We start from the raw sequence: 13,385 nt of genomic DNA on the forward strand, positions 1-13,385 counted from the left end.
GGCCCACAACCATGCTCGTTGGCAAGAGCACGGTTGTGGGTGCTCTTACACTTGATCAAAATTTAGTATATATACGCTATACATGAACATTAGCACGCGATATGACTTAAAGCCAGGAGGTATGAATTGTTCTAGAATATACTAGGATATGATAAGAAAATGACAATAACATGTACATACATAATTAATTAATTATTACAGTGGTACTACTATAGTTTAGGAATCGATAATTTTATGGATAAGTATTATCCTATAATGGTACTACTTCAGCTATAGCTTTTCGCCACTAATTTGTTTTAACTTTATGGAGTTTCAAGAGAGATTCCAAAACCATGAAATACATTCATGAAGTGGCTGTTTGGCTACATTTAGATTTTCTGTTTTATGTTGTCACATTTTTGGTGTCAAAGAATAATTACTACTACTATATTCTATGCGTATAAATTATGCAATTTAAAATTAAAACAAATATTTAATACTCTGTTAACTGCAAAAAAAATGAATTAGACTATCTCCAATCATATACCAAAACCCATTTTTGGTGTAGACAATTTCTCCAAGCATGCCCCATACCCAAACCCATTTTTGAGTGTTTCAACGGATTAACACTATATTTGGTGTTACTGCAAAATTTTTGTGAGACAAATACCTAAAAATGGTTAGAGTAAAACTACTTTTTGGTGTGATATATACTCACAAATGAGTTTGAATTTGGCGTAAATGATTGGAGATAACCTTAATAGAATTCAAGGTCTCCGGAATAAAAAATTAAACTAGCAGGTTTTACATTTAGTTATTTACATTGCTATCAAAAAGAGTATACGGTTTAAGGAGTATCTTTTTTCTCTTTTTCAAATTCCATAACAACTAAATATCATTATAAAATAGAGATATAATTAAATACAAACTCTAAATATTGTACAAATTCAATACTATAATCTTGACTGTTACAAAATGTCAATAAATTACAAAATAACATCAAACAGAAAATATCAACACAGTGTCAACGGTTAATACCGTGTTGACATAAAAAATCTTGAAATTTTATATTGTGTTAATATTGGGTTAAAAAGTTTAGAGTTTATACAATATATATAATTTGCATTTCATCACTGCCGTTATAAAATATCCGTCCATTTTTAATTTTAATAAATATATATATCCATATTTATTGTGCGCAACTGCGCATGATAGTTCGGAGTACTGTGCGCATGCTATTTGCCTGTGCAATATGTGGTCCCACCTATACGGATTTTTACAAAGATTCCATATTCCACTAGTATAATTCCAACTTCAATCAAGCTAATTATAAAAATTAAAATGTCATAATTTAATTTTTTTTAACTCAAAAATGAAGCCGGGGTAAATTGCCAGACAGGTATTACCAATATGACTATGTGTACTATCGATATACTCCTCAGTTTCATTTTAGTCTTTTGTGGCAACTAAGAACAATTCTTGAAAGAAAATATCACTATCAATATTTAAAAATTTGAACCATGAACCCTTAAATCTATGGCATGGTTCAATCGATTGGACCGGTCTTACCACTAATTGAGTTAAAATAATGCAACACATATTTATGAATATAGTTAATTATATTATAAAAAAATAAATTTAGTGAATGATCAAATATAATTAAATATGATATAAAAAACTTTAATAGGAGTATTTATTTCAAACAAATATCCTCTTAATTTTAAATTATTTCTCTACTTTAACCATTTATTATCATTTTTCCAAAACGAGAGCTTAAAATGAAATGCCTCTATTACTGTAGAACAGAGAGAGTAGTTCGTAACATTCATGAATTATTTCATCAATTTTGAGTTTATGCTTTATTACTTTTTTGTATAATTACTATTTAATTATATTTGAACATATTGCGCTTCATATGCATTTCTAAAGTTGATAATTGATTTCAGCATATAATTTAATGCACACCAATATTCCTCAAGAGTTTATAATATTAACTAAAAGAGTAGTCATCAAGCTTTAACTAATTTTAAGTGTATATAAAGTTGACAAAGAGTAAATAAAAAACCACGTGCTCAGTAAAAAAAATAGTACTCTTAATGGAGTACTATGAAATACGGTTTGTAGACAAATAAAATTGATGTTTTACATATAAGAATAATAAAAATTCAGAATATGCCACACAACTATTATTGGTCAATGGAATGGGCACAATCAAAATTATTTTTGAAAGGTCAAAAATCAGTTCAATTGTCATTGCAATGTGTATAGTAACCTAAGTTCCACGTATATATATAATTATGCCAAAAAAATATATTGTATTTTTCAATTTGCAATGATACAAATGACAGATGTTATATTATGCATGAAGTTCGTTGTAGTGATACAGATGTTCCTATACAACCACAAAATTCTGGTACTCCTACAATACTTTATTCACATACAGGGGTGGACGCATGATTTTTTGTTGGTATGAGCATTACTATATATATTAGCACTGTCAACGAGAAATAGTCTTATATGTGAACGGAGCAAATTTTAATACATATTAGTAACGATATAGAGATAAAGAGAAATAATAGGAAAAGTACAAGAGAAAAGGATAAAAATTGAAGAAAATATTTCCATAAATACAAATGACAGTGGACATACCACAAAAAAAAATTAGAAAATTTTTGTAAATGGGTAGAGAATTTTTTGTGATAAAAATATATAATAAAATACAGAAAAAATGTTTTTACATAATTAAATTGAAAAGAAAAAAAGGAGAAAAATTAACTTATTGTTTAAAGTCACTATGAAAACAAATTTTGAGTTTGCTTGGATTATTTACAAAAGAAAAAGGAAAAAAATACGGTGGAGAATAAAATTTAGAATCTGTTAGAATTTATTAATGGAAAACTAAGTTATTAAATTAAAATTCACTTAACACGCCTAAATGAAAGTAAAAGTATTAAGAAGTTGTTGCAGTGTAATTTAATTCAATAGCCGAAAAACACCTCCTAGTAAAGAGCATAACATCTGGACACATTTTACAAGAATAATAATAATAATAATAATAATAATAATAATAATAGTAATAATAATAATAATAATAATAATAATAATAATTTATTAACTTTTTGAGTCAAGTCATCTTCTTCAGAAAAATATAATAATAATAATAATAATAATTATATTTCATCATCTGCATTTTTTTATTTCTTGATTGTTCTGCCCTTTTTCCCTACAATTTCTGATGATTTAGTCTTAAATAACATTACTTAGGTAAGGGTGGAGAGATAAGTTTAAGAATTTTTGGGTGAGGGCTTAAGCCCTCCCTCCCCTCCTTCGACGTGCGTCCGCCCCTGTTCACATATGATATAGTACAAAACATTCGAATTACATCATCTAAGTGCTTGCATCATACAATCAACATCGTCATGTATATACTAACATACATTATATAGAAGGAAAGTTTGTAGTATCATGGTATCTTATAGGGAGTAAAAAAACACAATACCAAATGATATTACAACTAGTAAAATTGTTTTGTTAAATGTGTTTAATAGCATGTAATGGCTTATATTTTCTTGGCTTGAAATAATCTGAATTGATATTTGCATTACACGTAAGCTCGTTATAAATTATACACATCAACATTTGCATTGCAACATTGTAAAGGTTTGCATCACAACACTATGCAATCAACATTACACAAACTCGTTATGCATTATATACGTCAATATATTTTTTAAAAGTAGTCAAATTTCAGTAAATGAGTTTCTTTCACATAGAATATCAGTTTCTTTAACATACAATATTAGTGTATGCGTTATACTGTTTTTTGTATATATAATATCGATATCAGTTTATGTCACACAAATCATTTTACGTATTGACCTTTTCTTTGGTAGACAATTTTACTTTTTTCGCATAAAAATAATCCAAAAAAATGCCACGTGACATGTACATAAATCATTAGATTATAGTAATATCTACTGAACAAAAATAGTTCATAGTTCTCATTTTAAATAACCAATAATCTATTATCTATATCGTGTACCTTGGCTACGCCATTAACATATATTTCGTGTATTCATTTATATTTACTATGGACAAGACGTTCATATTTTTCTACAATATGATTTGTCTATAAAAGATGTTGTATGGAGAGAATTTTATAGGTTGAACAATAAAGTATTTGAGCATTATATTAGAGCATCTGCAGCGGCGGACGTCGCGGCAGACGTCGGACTGGCTTACCGGACGTCCGCCATTAGGCGAGCGACAGGCGGACGCGGACGTCGCTTGCGGACACCGGAGTTCCGCGGATTTCCGATGACGTCCGTCGTGACGTCCGCCATTGCGAGTTCCCGACGCACGTCCCGATTTTTAATTTTTTTTTTAAAAAAACTCTATATATACGGCTCGTTGAACTTCATTTCATTCACCACTTGTTTTAACAAGTTTCTCTCTCTATACTTTTTGAAGATAAAATGAGCATTTTTCATTTCATTTTTTTAACTATGTATTTTTTTAATAATTATGTACTGTATGTTTTTTGTTTTAAATAAAGTGATTGCATTTTCTCTGTATTCGTGTCGAAATTTTAATTTCGTAAATTGTTTAATTTGGTGAATTTGTGAATTTTTATTATTGTGGATGTCCGTCGGGATGTTCGCCACTGTGCAGTGAGATGTCCTTATGACGTGGCAGGAGGTGTTTTTGGGAAGTCCGTCCCACTGTGGATGCTCTTAGTGATAAGATGTTAATTAGATGACGTGGAAGGCCAAGATTGGTGCAATTAACATTTACACTAAGTTGGAATGATAGATCGACACGTAGAACTTTGTCGGGTATCCATAGGTTTGATCAGGTCTCATAAAGTCCAAACACTAATATGTGACTGCTTGTCACACCCATACACAAAGCACAATTATATTCTATTTATGGAGCCTTACTTTCCTATTTAATCTTACTACGTTTGGAAATTCATAATCTTATCCTCACTTTTACAGTTTTACCCAACTTTTATTTCTCATCACCATCTTACTCTGTGTTGTTGCTAACTTTGGTTATCATTTAAAGTAACGTTAAAGTCAAATTAATATTATTATGTTTTTTAGTTGCATCTTCATTACCATTTCTTACAATGAACAAAATATATTTTCTTAAATATTATGATATGATTTATAGCCGTGTCTGCTCAAAATTAGCTCTGAGATTTGTCAATGTTCTATTTGTTCATGTATTTTAAAATTGCAAGCAAACTAAACCTTTTCCTTTTTCCTTTTTCCTTAATTGGGTAGGATTGATATGTTTAAGCCCTTTTATCTTGCCATAGCATTTGATCCGAGCATCTTAAGTCGTTGCTTTTTCCAAATTTAACTATTCTTGGACTCCATTCTAAAATTAATGAATTATTCATATTTTTACTATGCATCTTATTGTTTAAACTAACTATAAACTATAACCAGTTACATCTTCTCTATTTTTGAAGCCCATTGGGCCCTTAATTGATTCATCAATGGCTTCACAAAAAAGCCCAGATTCAAGAATCAACAACCATGTCCAAATCAATACAAGCTTAACCAGACCCACAAATGTAATCTTTAATTCATCACATTTAGAAAGATATCAATTTTCTAAGAATTGCCATAAAAAAGAATTGGGTATTATCGTATGCAAACTTCTTACAAGGGAAGTTGCTTCATGTCGGAATCTAGAAGTAACTTAACCTGCTTATTCATTACACACCCACAAAAATTTCTCCACAATGCATAATCACACATTGCAGAAACACACTCTAAATTTAGATTGCAACTCCAGACCCTGTTGGTACTGATGGAGGGCATGTATTAGCCTAAACGCCAGTAGGTGAATCCCGATGCGAGTACCAAGATCTTCCAATTCTTGTCGAGAGGGCGAGACCTTGGGATGCAGCATTTGAGACTTGAAATTCTGATGCAGATATCAGATAGGAGATTAGGAAAGAGTCTCAGCTTGAATGAGATAAACAAATCACAATGTTCGAAAACTTGAAGATATATTTCACATTTCATATAAATGCAACAACTATTTGATACAATTAAGTTAAATACCTCCAAATGCTTTCCCAGTTGGATGACCTCGTAAGGTTAAGTCATTAATATTCACGCTTTGGACGGGCTTCAGCTCTGCTCACTCGAATAGATCTACCGTTGAGGTCCTGCTCCAAGAAATTTCAATAAGATTTAAAAGAAGGCGTAGTCTGCTCGCCGACGACTTAGATATGCTAGATTTGATTGCTAATGGAACAGGAAATAAACACTTCAACACCAAGTTTAGCAGTGTAAATCGACATAGATTAGAAACATTAATCGATTTCAAGAAAAGTCCTAAGCAGTTAGGAATGCTCTAGACTCAACATGTAGGGGGAATGCACGGGTAAGTAGATAAAAGTAGGGTACTCACCATGCCATCGAATGATCTGATAGCATTGTCAACCTCTTGAGCTGAACCATACGTTACGAAACCAAAGCCCCTCGACCTACCACTGTCTCTGTCATAGACAACAGTGGCTTCCTTAACCTTCCCCTGCTCACTAAACAAGGTTTCAAGGGTAAGATTGTCAACACCCCACGCAAGGTTACCCACATAAAGCCTGTTGGTGTTGTCGATACTCGACCCTCCCCTGGGTCCTCGGGGCGAGAAGTTTTCATCCCTAGGAGGTGGTGGGCCAGAGCTCACCCTCAAAGCCCTACCTTGAAGTTCCTGCAGAAAATGACAAAGGCAGGCAGATATCGTCTCAAGCAGCATAAACAAAGCTAGCAAGAAGTTGACAACAAAAGAAAGCATGCAACACAAAGCTCAGAAGCTTACATATCCATTGAATTGTTGAGCGGCAGCTTCTACTTCCTCGACTGTGGACATAGTCACGAAACCAAAACCCCGGCTTCTTCCTGTAGCCTTGTCATAGATAACCTGCACAAGTTCAAGAACATTGTTTTTTCTATCAAAACATTTCAAGATCGATTTTTTACCCGTAAACTCAAGCATACACAGAGAGAGATTGAGTAACCAATCAACAAATTCAATCCAAAATAGTATTCAATCATGTAAGTAGCATAAATATATTCATTCCCCAAAGCTTCCAGAAGCAGTTCCAAATCGAAGTCCATTGACATTCATGAATATGTCCCAACAAAATGATTTTATATCCAAACTACAGCACCTAATTAATTAAATTGGATTGTAGTAGTATTACACAATTATGCATAGTGAATAATTTAAGCTAGAATTAGAAAAACAAAGAAAAACAAAAGCGAAACTTCACACACAAAAAAACATAAAGAATAATTTAAAAAAGTGAGAATAACGGAAATAGAAAGCGAAATTATGATAGAAAACAAAACAAAATATACCTCAACCATCTCAACATTCCCGGCTTGTTCAAACAGCCCGGCAAGCCGAGAGCTATCAACGGTGAACGGCAAATTCCCAACGAAAAGTTTCAACTCGGGCGAGAAATTGGGCTGCGGGGACGCGTCTTCATCCTCTCCCTCCTCCACCTCTTCGCCCAATTCAGAGGAAATGGCGACGTTGCGGACGAATTTAGGGATTGGGTGGGCGTAGCTGCCGATGGTAGAGAGGGAGAGAAGGGGCGGCCTTGGCAATGCGAGGGGTTTGAGAGAAGAGGGAGCAAGCGAAGACGTGGAAACGAAGCATAGGGTTGGCGGAGTGAGGGAGAGGGAGAGGGAGAGGGAGAGAGAGAGGGAGTGGAGCGAGGCAGCAGCCATTGTTAAAGATAAGGTTTTGGTGAGGTTTCTGATTTTCGATGATGGAATGAGCTACAGTTTATAACGAAGATAGAGAGGCTGATATTTTGTGGAGAGATAAAAGTATCTTTATCAAGATAAAGGTAATTTCGCGGACATACTGTTTTTCATAACTAAAATATTATGTGCTGTTTAATATGCTAATCAGTCCACTTTATAGATGAATGCTTTGCTTTAAATTTTACATACTCAATATTAATGAAAATACAAGTTCAAGTAAATTGTTAGTTTAGAACATACCAAGTACTCCCTCCATTCCACAGTAATAGAGGCATTTTATTTTGAACACTCATTTTGAAAAAATGATAATAAATAGTTAAAGCAGAGAAAAAGTAAAGTAAGATAGAGAATAAGGTAGATAATATCCTATCTACCCTGTTCTCTATCTATCATATTCTCTATCTTACTTTACTCTTTCTCTACTTTAATCATTTATTATCATTTTTCTAAAACGAGTGCTCAAAATGAAATGTCTTTATTACTGTGGAACGAAGGGAGTAGTATTTTTTAAGGATAATATTCATTTTCATCATGAAGTTTGATTAAATTGCAAACTTTCAGTTTTTCTTAATTGTTTCATCACAAATCAACATCTTTTTATGGTGTAAAAATAATAACATCTTTTTATGGTGTAAAAATAATAATTTTTTATAAGAAAATAAATGAAAAAATAAAAGATTATAAAGAAAAAAAATATTTATTTTAATGAAATACATTGTTTTTTACTTTTGATATTTTAGCATCCAAACAAGTTATTTGTAGGAAATTTAAAATACTAGTATTCGACATAGAAAACTAATATTGGCGGTCAAAATGGGTTCCAAGTGTCTTGTTTTACTATCATAAATACTCATGGTCTAATGTAAACTTGAAGTCTTGAACAGATGCCCTTTCAAAATCAAATAATATATGTAGTTTTAACTTTTAGAGCAAAAGTGTTAATACTAATATAAACTAGGATGCATTTCTTTCTCTTCTTATTGCATTTAAGAATATTATCCTAAAATAATCAAGTTTGGACAAATTCCACAATTTTCTAATTTTGAAATAAAATACATTAAATTTAATTTTTCAAAATTAGTCCTGATTTTTTATTCAGCCATTATTGAAACTGGTTTCAGTTTCAAATTTCAACCAAGTAAGCTTAATTACTAACCTAGTCAACTTCAGTTTTAAAATATCAGCTTCAATTTCGACTAAATTAATAATCGGGGAAAACTTGGTGTATTTTATTTCAAACTTCAAATATTACGTGCAAAATAAGAATTCGCCAAACATGATGTAATTAATATGGATTTTCCATTTTTTATACTTAAACCAAATATATATATATAGATTTTTTAATACTCCCTCCGTCCCCAAAGAATATGCACTTTGGGGTCGGCACGAGTTTTAATGTAAAATTGGTAAAAGTAAGAGAGAGATAGAGAGAAAAAGTAAATAAAGTATTATTATTGGAGAATGGGTCACACTTCGTTAGAGAGAAAAAACTTTCAAAAATTAGAAAGTGTATATTCTTGTGGGATGGACTAAAAAGGAAAGAGTGTATTCTTGAGGGACGGAGCCGGAGGGAGTAATATGTGTTAGAAATCGGTAGACTGATCCATTCTTATTCACTGAAAAATGTACAAGGATTATAGAGCTTATATAGACTAGGCTATCTCTATACATGGTAAACCTAATTTATATTTATTTGCATTATATCAATGGTATGAATTGATTCCATATCAATCACATATATTGCTCCTGATCTCGTGTGATTTCTTTCCAACACTCCCCCTCAAGTTAAGTAACGGGATTCCCAATACTCAACTTGCCTAGTACTTCTTGAAACAACTTTGAGTTCACCGCCTTCGTGAGAATGTCAGCCAGTTGGTCTTCGGACTTGACATATGGCATTTCAACTATCTTTGCTTCGATGTCCTCCTTTATGAAGTGCATATCCACTTCCACATATTTGGTTCGATCATGTTGTACTAGGTTTTCCGAGATGCTGATTGCCGCCTTGTTGTCACAGAAGAGTCTACACGATTGGACTGGGCGAAGATCTAACTCTGTCATGAGTTTCCTTAGTCATAATATCGTTGTCAACCCACTTCTAATTCCTTGAAATTCTGCCTCTGCACTAGAGAGTGCCACCACTTTCTGTTTCTTGCTTCTCCACGTCACAAGGTTACCTCCAGCAAAGGTAAAATATCCCGCGATTGACTTCATGTCGTTCGGGTTCTCTGCCCAGTTGGCATCAGTAAATCCATGTATCTCCATGTGATTGTGTTTCTCAAATATGGGCTCGTGCTCAGTTGTCCCCTTCAAGTATCGAACAATCCTCAAAACTGCCTCTCGGTGTTCTTCTTGGGGTGCATGCATAAACTGACTCACCACTCCTACAACATAGGCAATGTCCGGCCTTGTGTGGGAAAGGTAGATCAGCTTCCCAACTAGTCTCTGATATCTTCCTCTATCTGTCGGTTGGCTCCTTCCTTCATCTGTAATCCATGATTTTGAATCACCGGGGTGTCCGTTGGCTTGCAGTCTAGCATCCCAATCTCGGCTAGCAAGTCCAATACATATTTTCTCTGATTTATAAATATCCCCTTCTTCGACCGTAGGACTTCTATTCCCAGAAAGTACTTCAGAAGACCCAAGTCTTTCATTTCAAATTCCTGAAACAAGTTCTTCTTTAGCTCGGCTATCTCCTCTACATCATCTCCTGTAATAATCATGTCGTCGACATATATAATGAGGCACGTGATCTTACCATCTTTCTTCTTTAGGAACAGAGTATGGTCGGAGATGTTTTGTTTGTACCCATATTTCTTCATCACTTCGGTGAATCTTCCGAACCATGCACGTGGAGACTGTTTTAGCCAGTACAATGTCTTCTTTAGTTGGCAGATCTCCCCATCTTGAAATTCTTCCGTGAACCCAGGTGGAGGTTCCATATAAACTGGCTTCGGCAATTCTCCATGAAGAAAGGCATTGGTCACATCAAACTGATGAAGCGGCCAATCCTTATTTGCGACAATCGAGAACAACACTCTCACGGTGTTGATCTTTGCTACCGGAGAAAATGTCTCATCATAGTCTATGCCATATGTCTGGGTGTACCCTTTTGCCACAAGTCGAGCTTTGTATCTTTCTATCGTACCATCTGGTCTTCTCTTAATAGTAGACACCCATCTGCACCCAACAGTCCTCACTCCTTCGGGTAGCTTCCCTTTCACCCACGTGTTATTCTTCACCAATGCCTTCATCTCAGTGAACATAGCTTTTCTCTAGTGCTTAATCTTCATAGCTTCCTCGGCTGACTGTGGAATCTCTTCTTCCTCATACAATGCAGCCTCAAAGGCTCGGGCCATTTTGGCTAAGTTCCCTTGCACAAAATTTGCCACCATAGCGACTCTTCTTGCCAATCTTTTCTGGGGAGTATCTCTTCGGTGGTATTCCCCTTAGAGCATCTGCAAAGGTGAGCAGGACGACGTCCGTCCGTCCGTGCCAGCGGCACGGAGACGTCGTCCGCCGCTACGCTCGCGCCGCTGGCACGGCGCTGCTCGATGCATCGAGCACGTCCGTGCAAGAGAACAGGTGACGTGGCCGGCGCTAATTGGGCAACGGAATAGCCATTGCATTTGAATTTTTTTAAACCGGTTTTTAATTAAAAAAATCGATTTAAAAAAAATTTCCACTTTTCAAAAAAAATATATCCGTTTTCTACCCACTTTTAATTTTTTTTTAATTTTTTCCCCCAAAAATACACATTTTCATCTATAAATACCCTCACTTTCACACTAAAAAATTCACACCACACTACACAATTCTCATCAACATTCTCTCATTTCCATTCTCATCTACATTCTCTCATCTCCATTCTCAATCTTTCTTCCACTCCTACAACATAACAATGTCCGGCGACGGCGATCACCCATCGGGCTCCCACGGTTGGAACCCCGAGTGGTTCGGTTCACAACCGTTTCCTAGTCCGGAAACGGAATTTTCGACCCCTCCTCAAACCCAAAGTTCGGGAGTTCCGGGTGGCTACCGGCCTTACCCGATCGACGACCAAGATGCCCCCGAAGGGCTATACGGTTGGACACCCGAGCCTAGAGCGAGGTCGACCGCCCCCTCCTACTCGCGGTGTCCGCACACCGTACACTCCGGCGGAGATGGATCAATTGTTTAAGGCGTTCTTGTCAATCTCCGAAGATCCGAAGGTTGGCACGAACCAATCCGGCGATCACTATTGGTGGCGCATCTGTCGCCGGTACAATGAAAACCGGCCGGCGGGAACAATCGAGCGCAACGAGAGTATGGTGCGCAACGCCATCTACCGAGCCAACGAAGAAATCCAAAAGTTCCAGGGGTATTACCTCCAGGAAGAGCGGTCGGCGGGGAGCGGCCGGAGCGAGGTCGACGTCATCACTGCCACGATGAACACCTACCAATCCATGAACTACAAGCCATTCAAGTACTTCAACATTTGGCAGGAGACGCGGTCGCATCCGAAGTATAGGGGAGGCGTAACATCCTCCTCTAGCGGCTCCTCCAAACGGTCAAGGTCGGTATCCCTATCTGACGCCGGCTCCGAAGACGTGGTTAGCCAACTCGCCGGAGCTAACTTGGGTAGCCCTGACGCCGGCCCGAGCGGTTCCCAACATCGACCGCAGGAAAGGAAGAAGGCGGCGGCCAACCGCCGTCGCGCCGCGACTCCATCCGGCGATGCTCCCGAACCCGCTCCCGTTCCCGTGCCCTATGAGCCACCTCCACCCCCTACCAACTCGTTGTGGGGGATTTTGGCCCACCTCAATATGGCCGATAGGTCAACTATGACCCCCGCGCAACTTCGATCGCACGAGGCCATGATATTGGGCCTCCAAAAACAATTGGGGGTAGTGCCGCCGGATGAATAGTCTTCCACGGGGATATTTTTAGCTTTAATTATGTAATTTTTAATTTTTAGTATTTTAATTATATAATTTTTAATTTTTCGGATTTTAATTATGTAATTTTTATTTTTTTAGGATTTTAATTATGTCTTTTTTATTTTATTTGTAATTTGTAATATTATTTCGGTTTTTTAATGAATTTTAATATTATGGAAATGTTTTTATTTAAATTGAATTATAGAATGGTGGGACCCTTGTGCTCGTCCTTGCGGAAGAGCATAGCTGTAGGTGTTGTGCTCTTGCCTAAGAGCAGGCAGAAAAAGTGGGGTCGAGCCCACAACCGTGCTCGTTGGCAAGAGCACGGTTGTTGGTGCTCTTATACTCCGAGAGGGAAGTATATACCGTCTTATGTCTCCATCAATAACATTTTCCTCCTCTAGAGGTTCTGTGTCAACAAAGTCAGTGGAAACCAATACAGAACTGGGATCTGGTTTAGGAATTACCTCGGATATCGTTGGAGGAGAATTCTGATGTGGATGAGATGACTCTTGTGGTGAGACCTGCTCGGCGGTAGTGACAGTGGGTTCTATTGGATCCTCAATCGAAGAGCTTGGAACTGGCACAACCCAACTTAGATAGTCCACTGTACTACCTGGATCACTCTCCCCCTAACTACTAAGGTGGGTTTGGTGGTAAAAGAATTCGGTTTACAAAAAATTACAATTCA

General features: G+C 36.2%; 1 protein-coding gene across 1 annotated transcript; it reads right to left on the minus strand.

Moving 5' to 3' along the window:
* Positions 1-5,583: 5,583 nt before the first annotated feature.
* Positions 5,584-7,803, minus strand: LOC121765911 (29 kDa ribonucleoprotein A, chloroplastic-like). The gene is made up of 5 exons (XM_042162197.1): positions 7,362-7,803; positions 6,820-6,921; positions 6,412-6,711; positions 6,060-6,166; positions 5,584-5,919 (listed from the first exon to the last, which is right to left on the minus strand). The coding sequence occupies exons 1-4, from the start codon at positions 7,734-7,736 to the stop codon at positions 6,104-6,106; spliced, it is 840 nt and encodes a 279-aa protein (XP_042018131.1). The 5' UTR covers positions 7,737-7,803; the 3' UTR covers positions 5,584-5,919; positions 6,060-6,103.
* Positions 7,804-13,385: the final 5,582 nt, after the last annotated feature.

This window comes from Salvia splendens, chromosome 14, assembly GCF_004379255.2.
Source record: "Salvia splendens isolate huo1 chromosome 14, SspV2, whole genome shotgun sequence".
Taxonomy (NCBI): Eukaryota; Viridiplantae; Streptophyta; class Magnoliopsida; order Lamiales; family Lamiaceae; genus Salvia; species Salvia splendens.

Excerpts from the sequence above, each read along its gene's own strand:
- LOC121765911 (XM_042162197.1), bottom strand. The coding sequence starts at position 7,736 with ATGGCTGCTGCCTCGCTCCACTCCCTCTCTCTCTCCCTCTCCCTCTCC. Across the intron at positions 6,712-6,819 it reads CTCAACAATTCAATGGATAT|GAACTTCAAGGTAGGGCTTT; the intron begins GTAAGCTTCTGA and ends CATTTTCTGCAG. Across the intron at positions 6,167-6,411 it reads TCAGATCATTCGATGGCATG|GACCTCAACGGTAGATCTAT; the intron begins GTGAGTACCCTA and ends TTCTTGGAGCAG.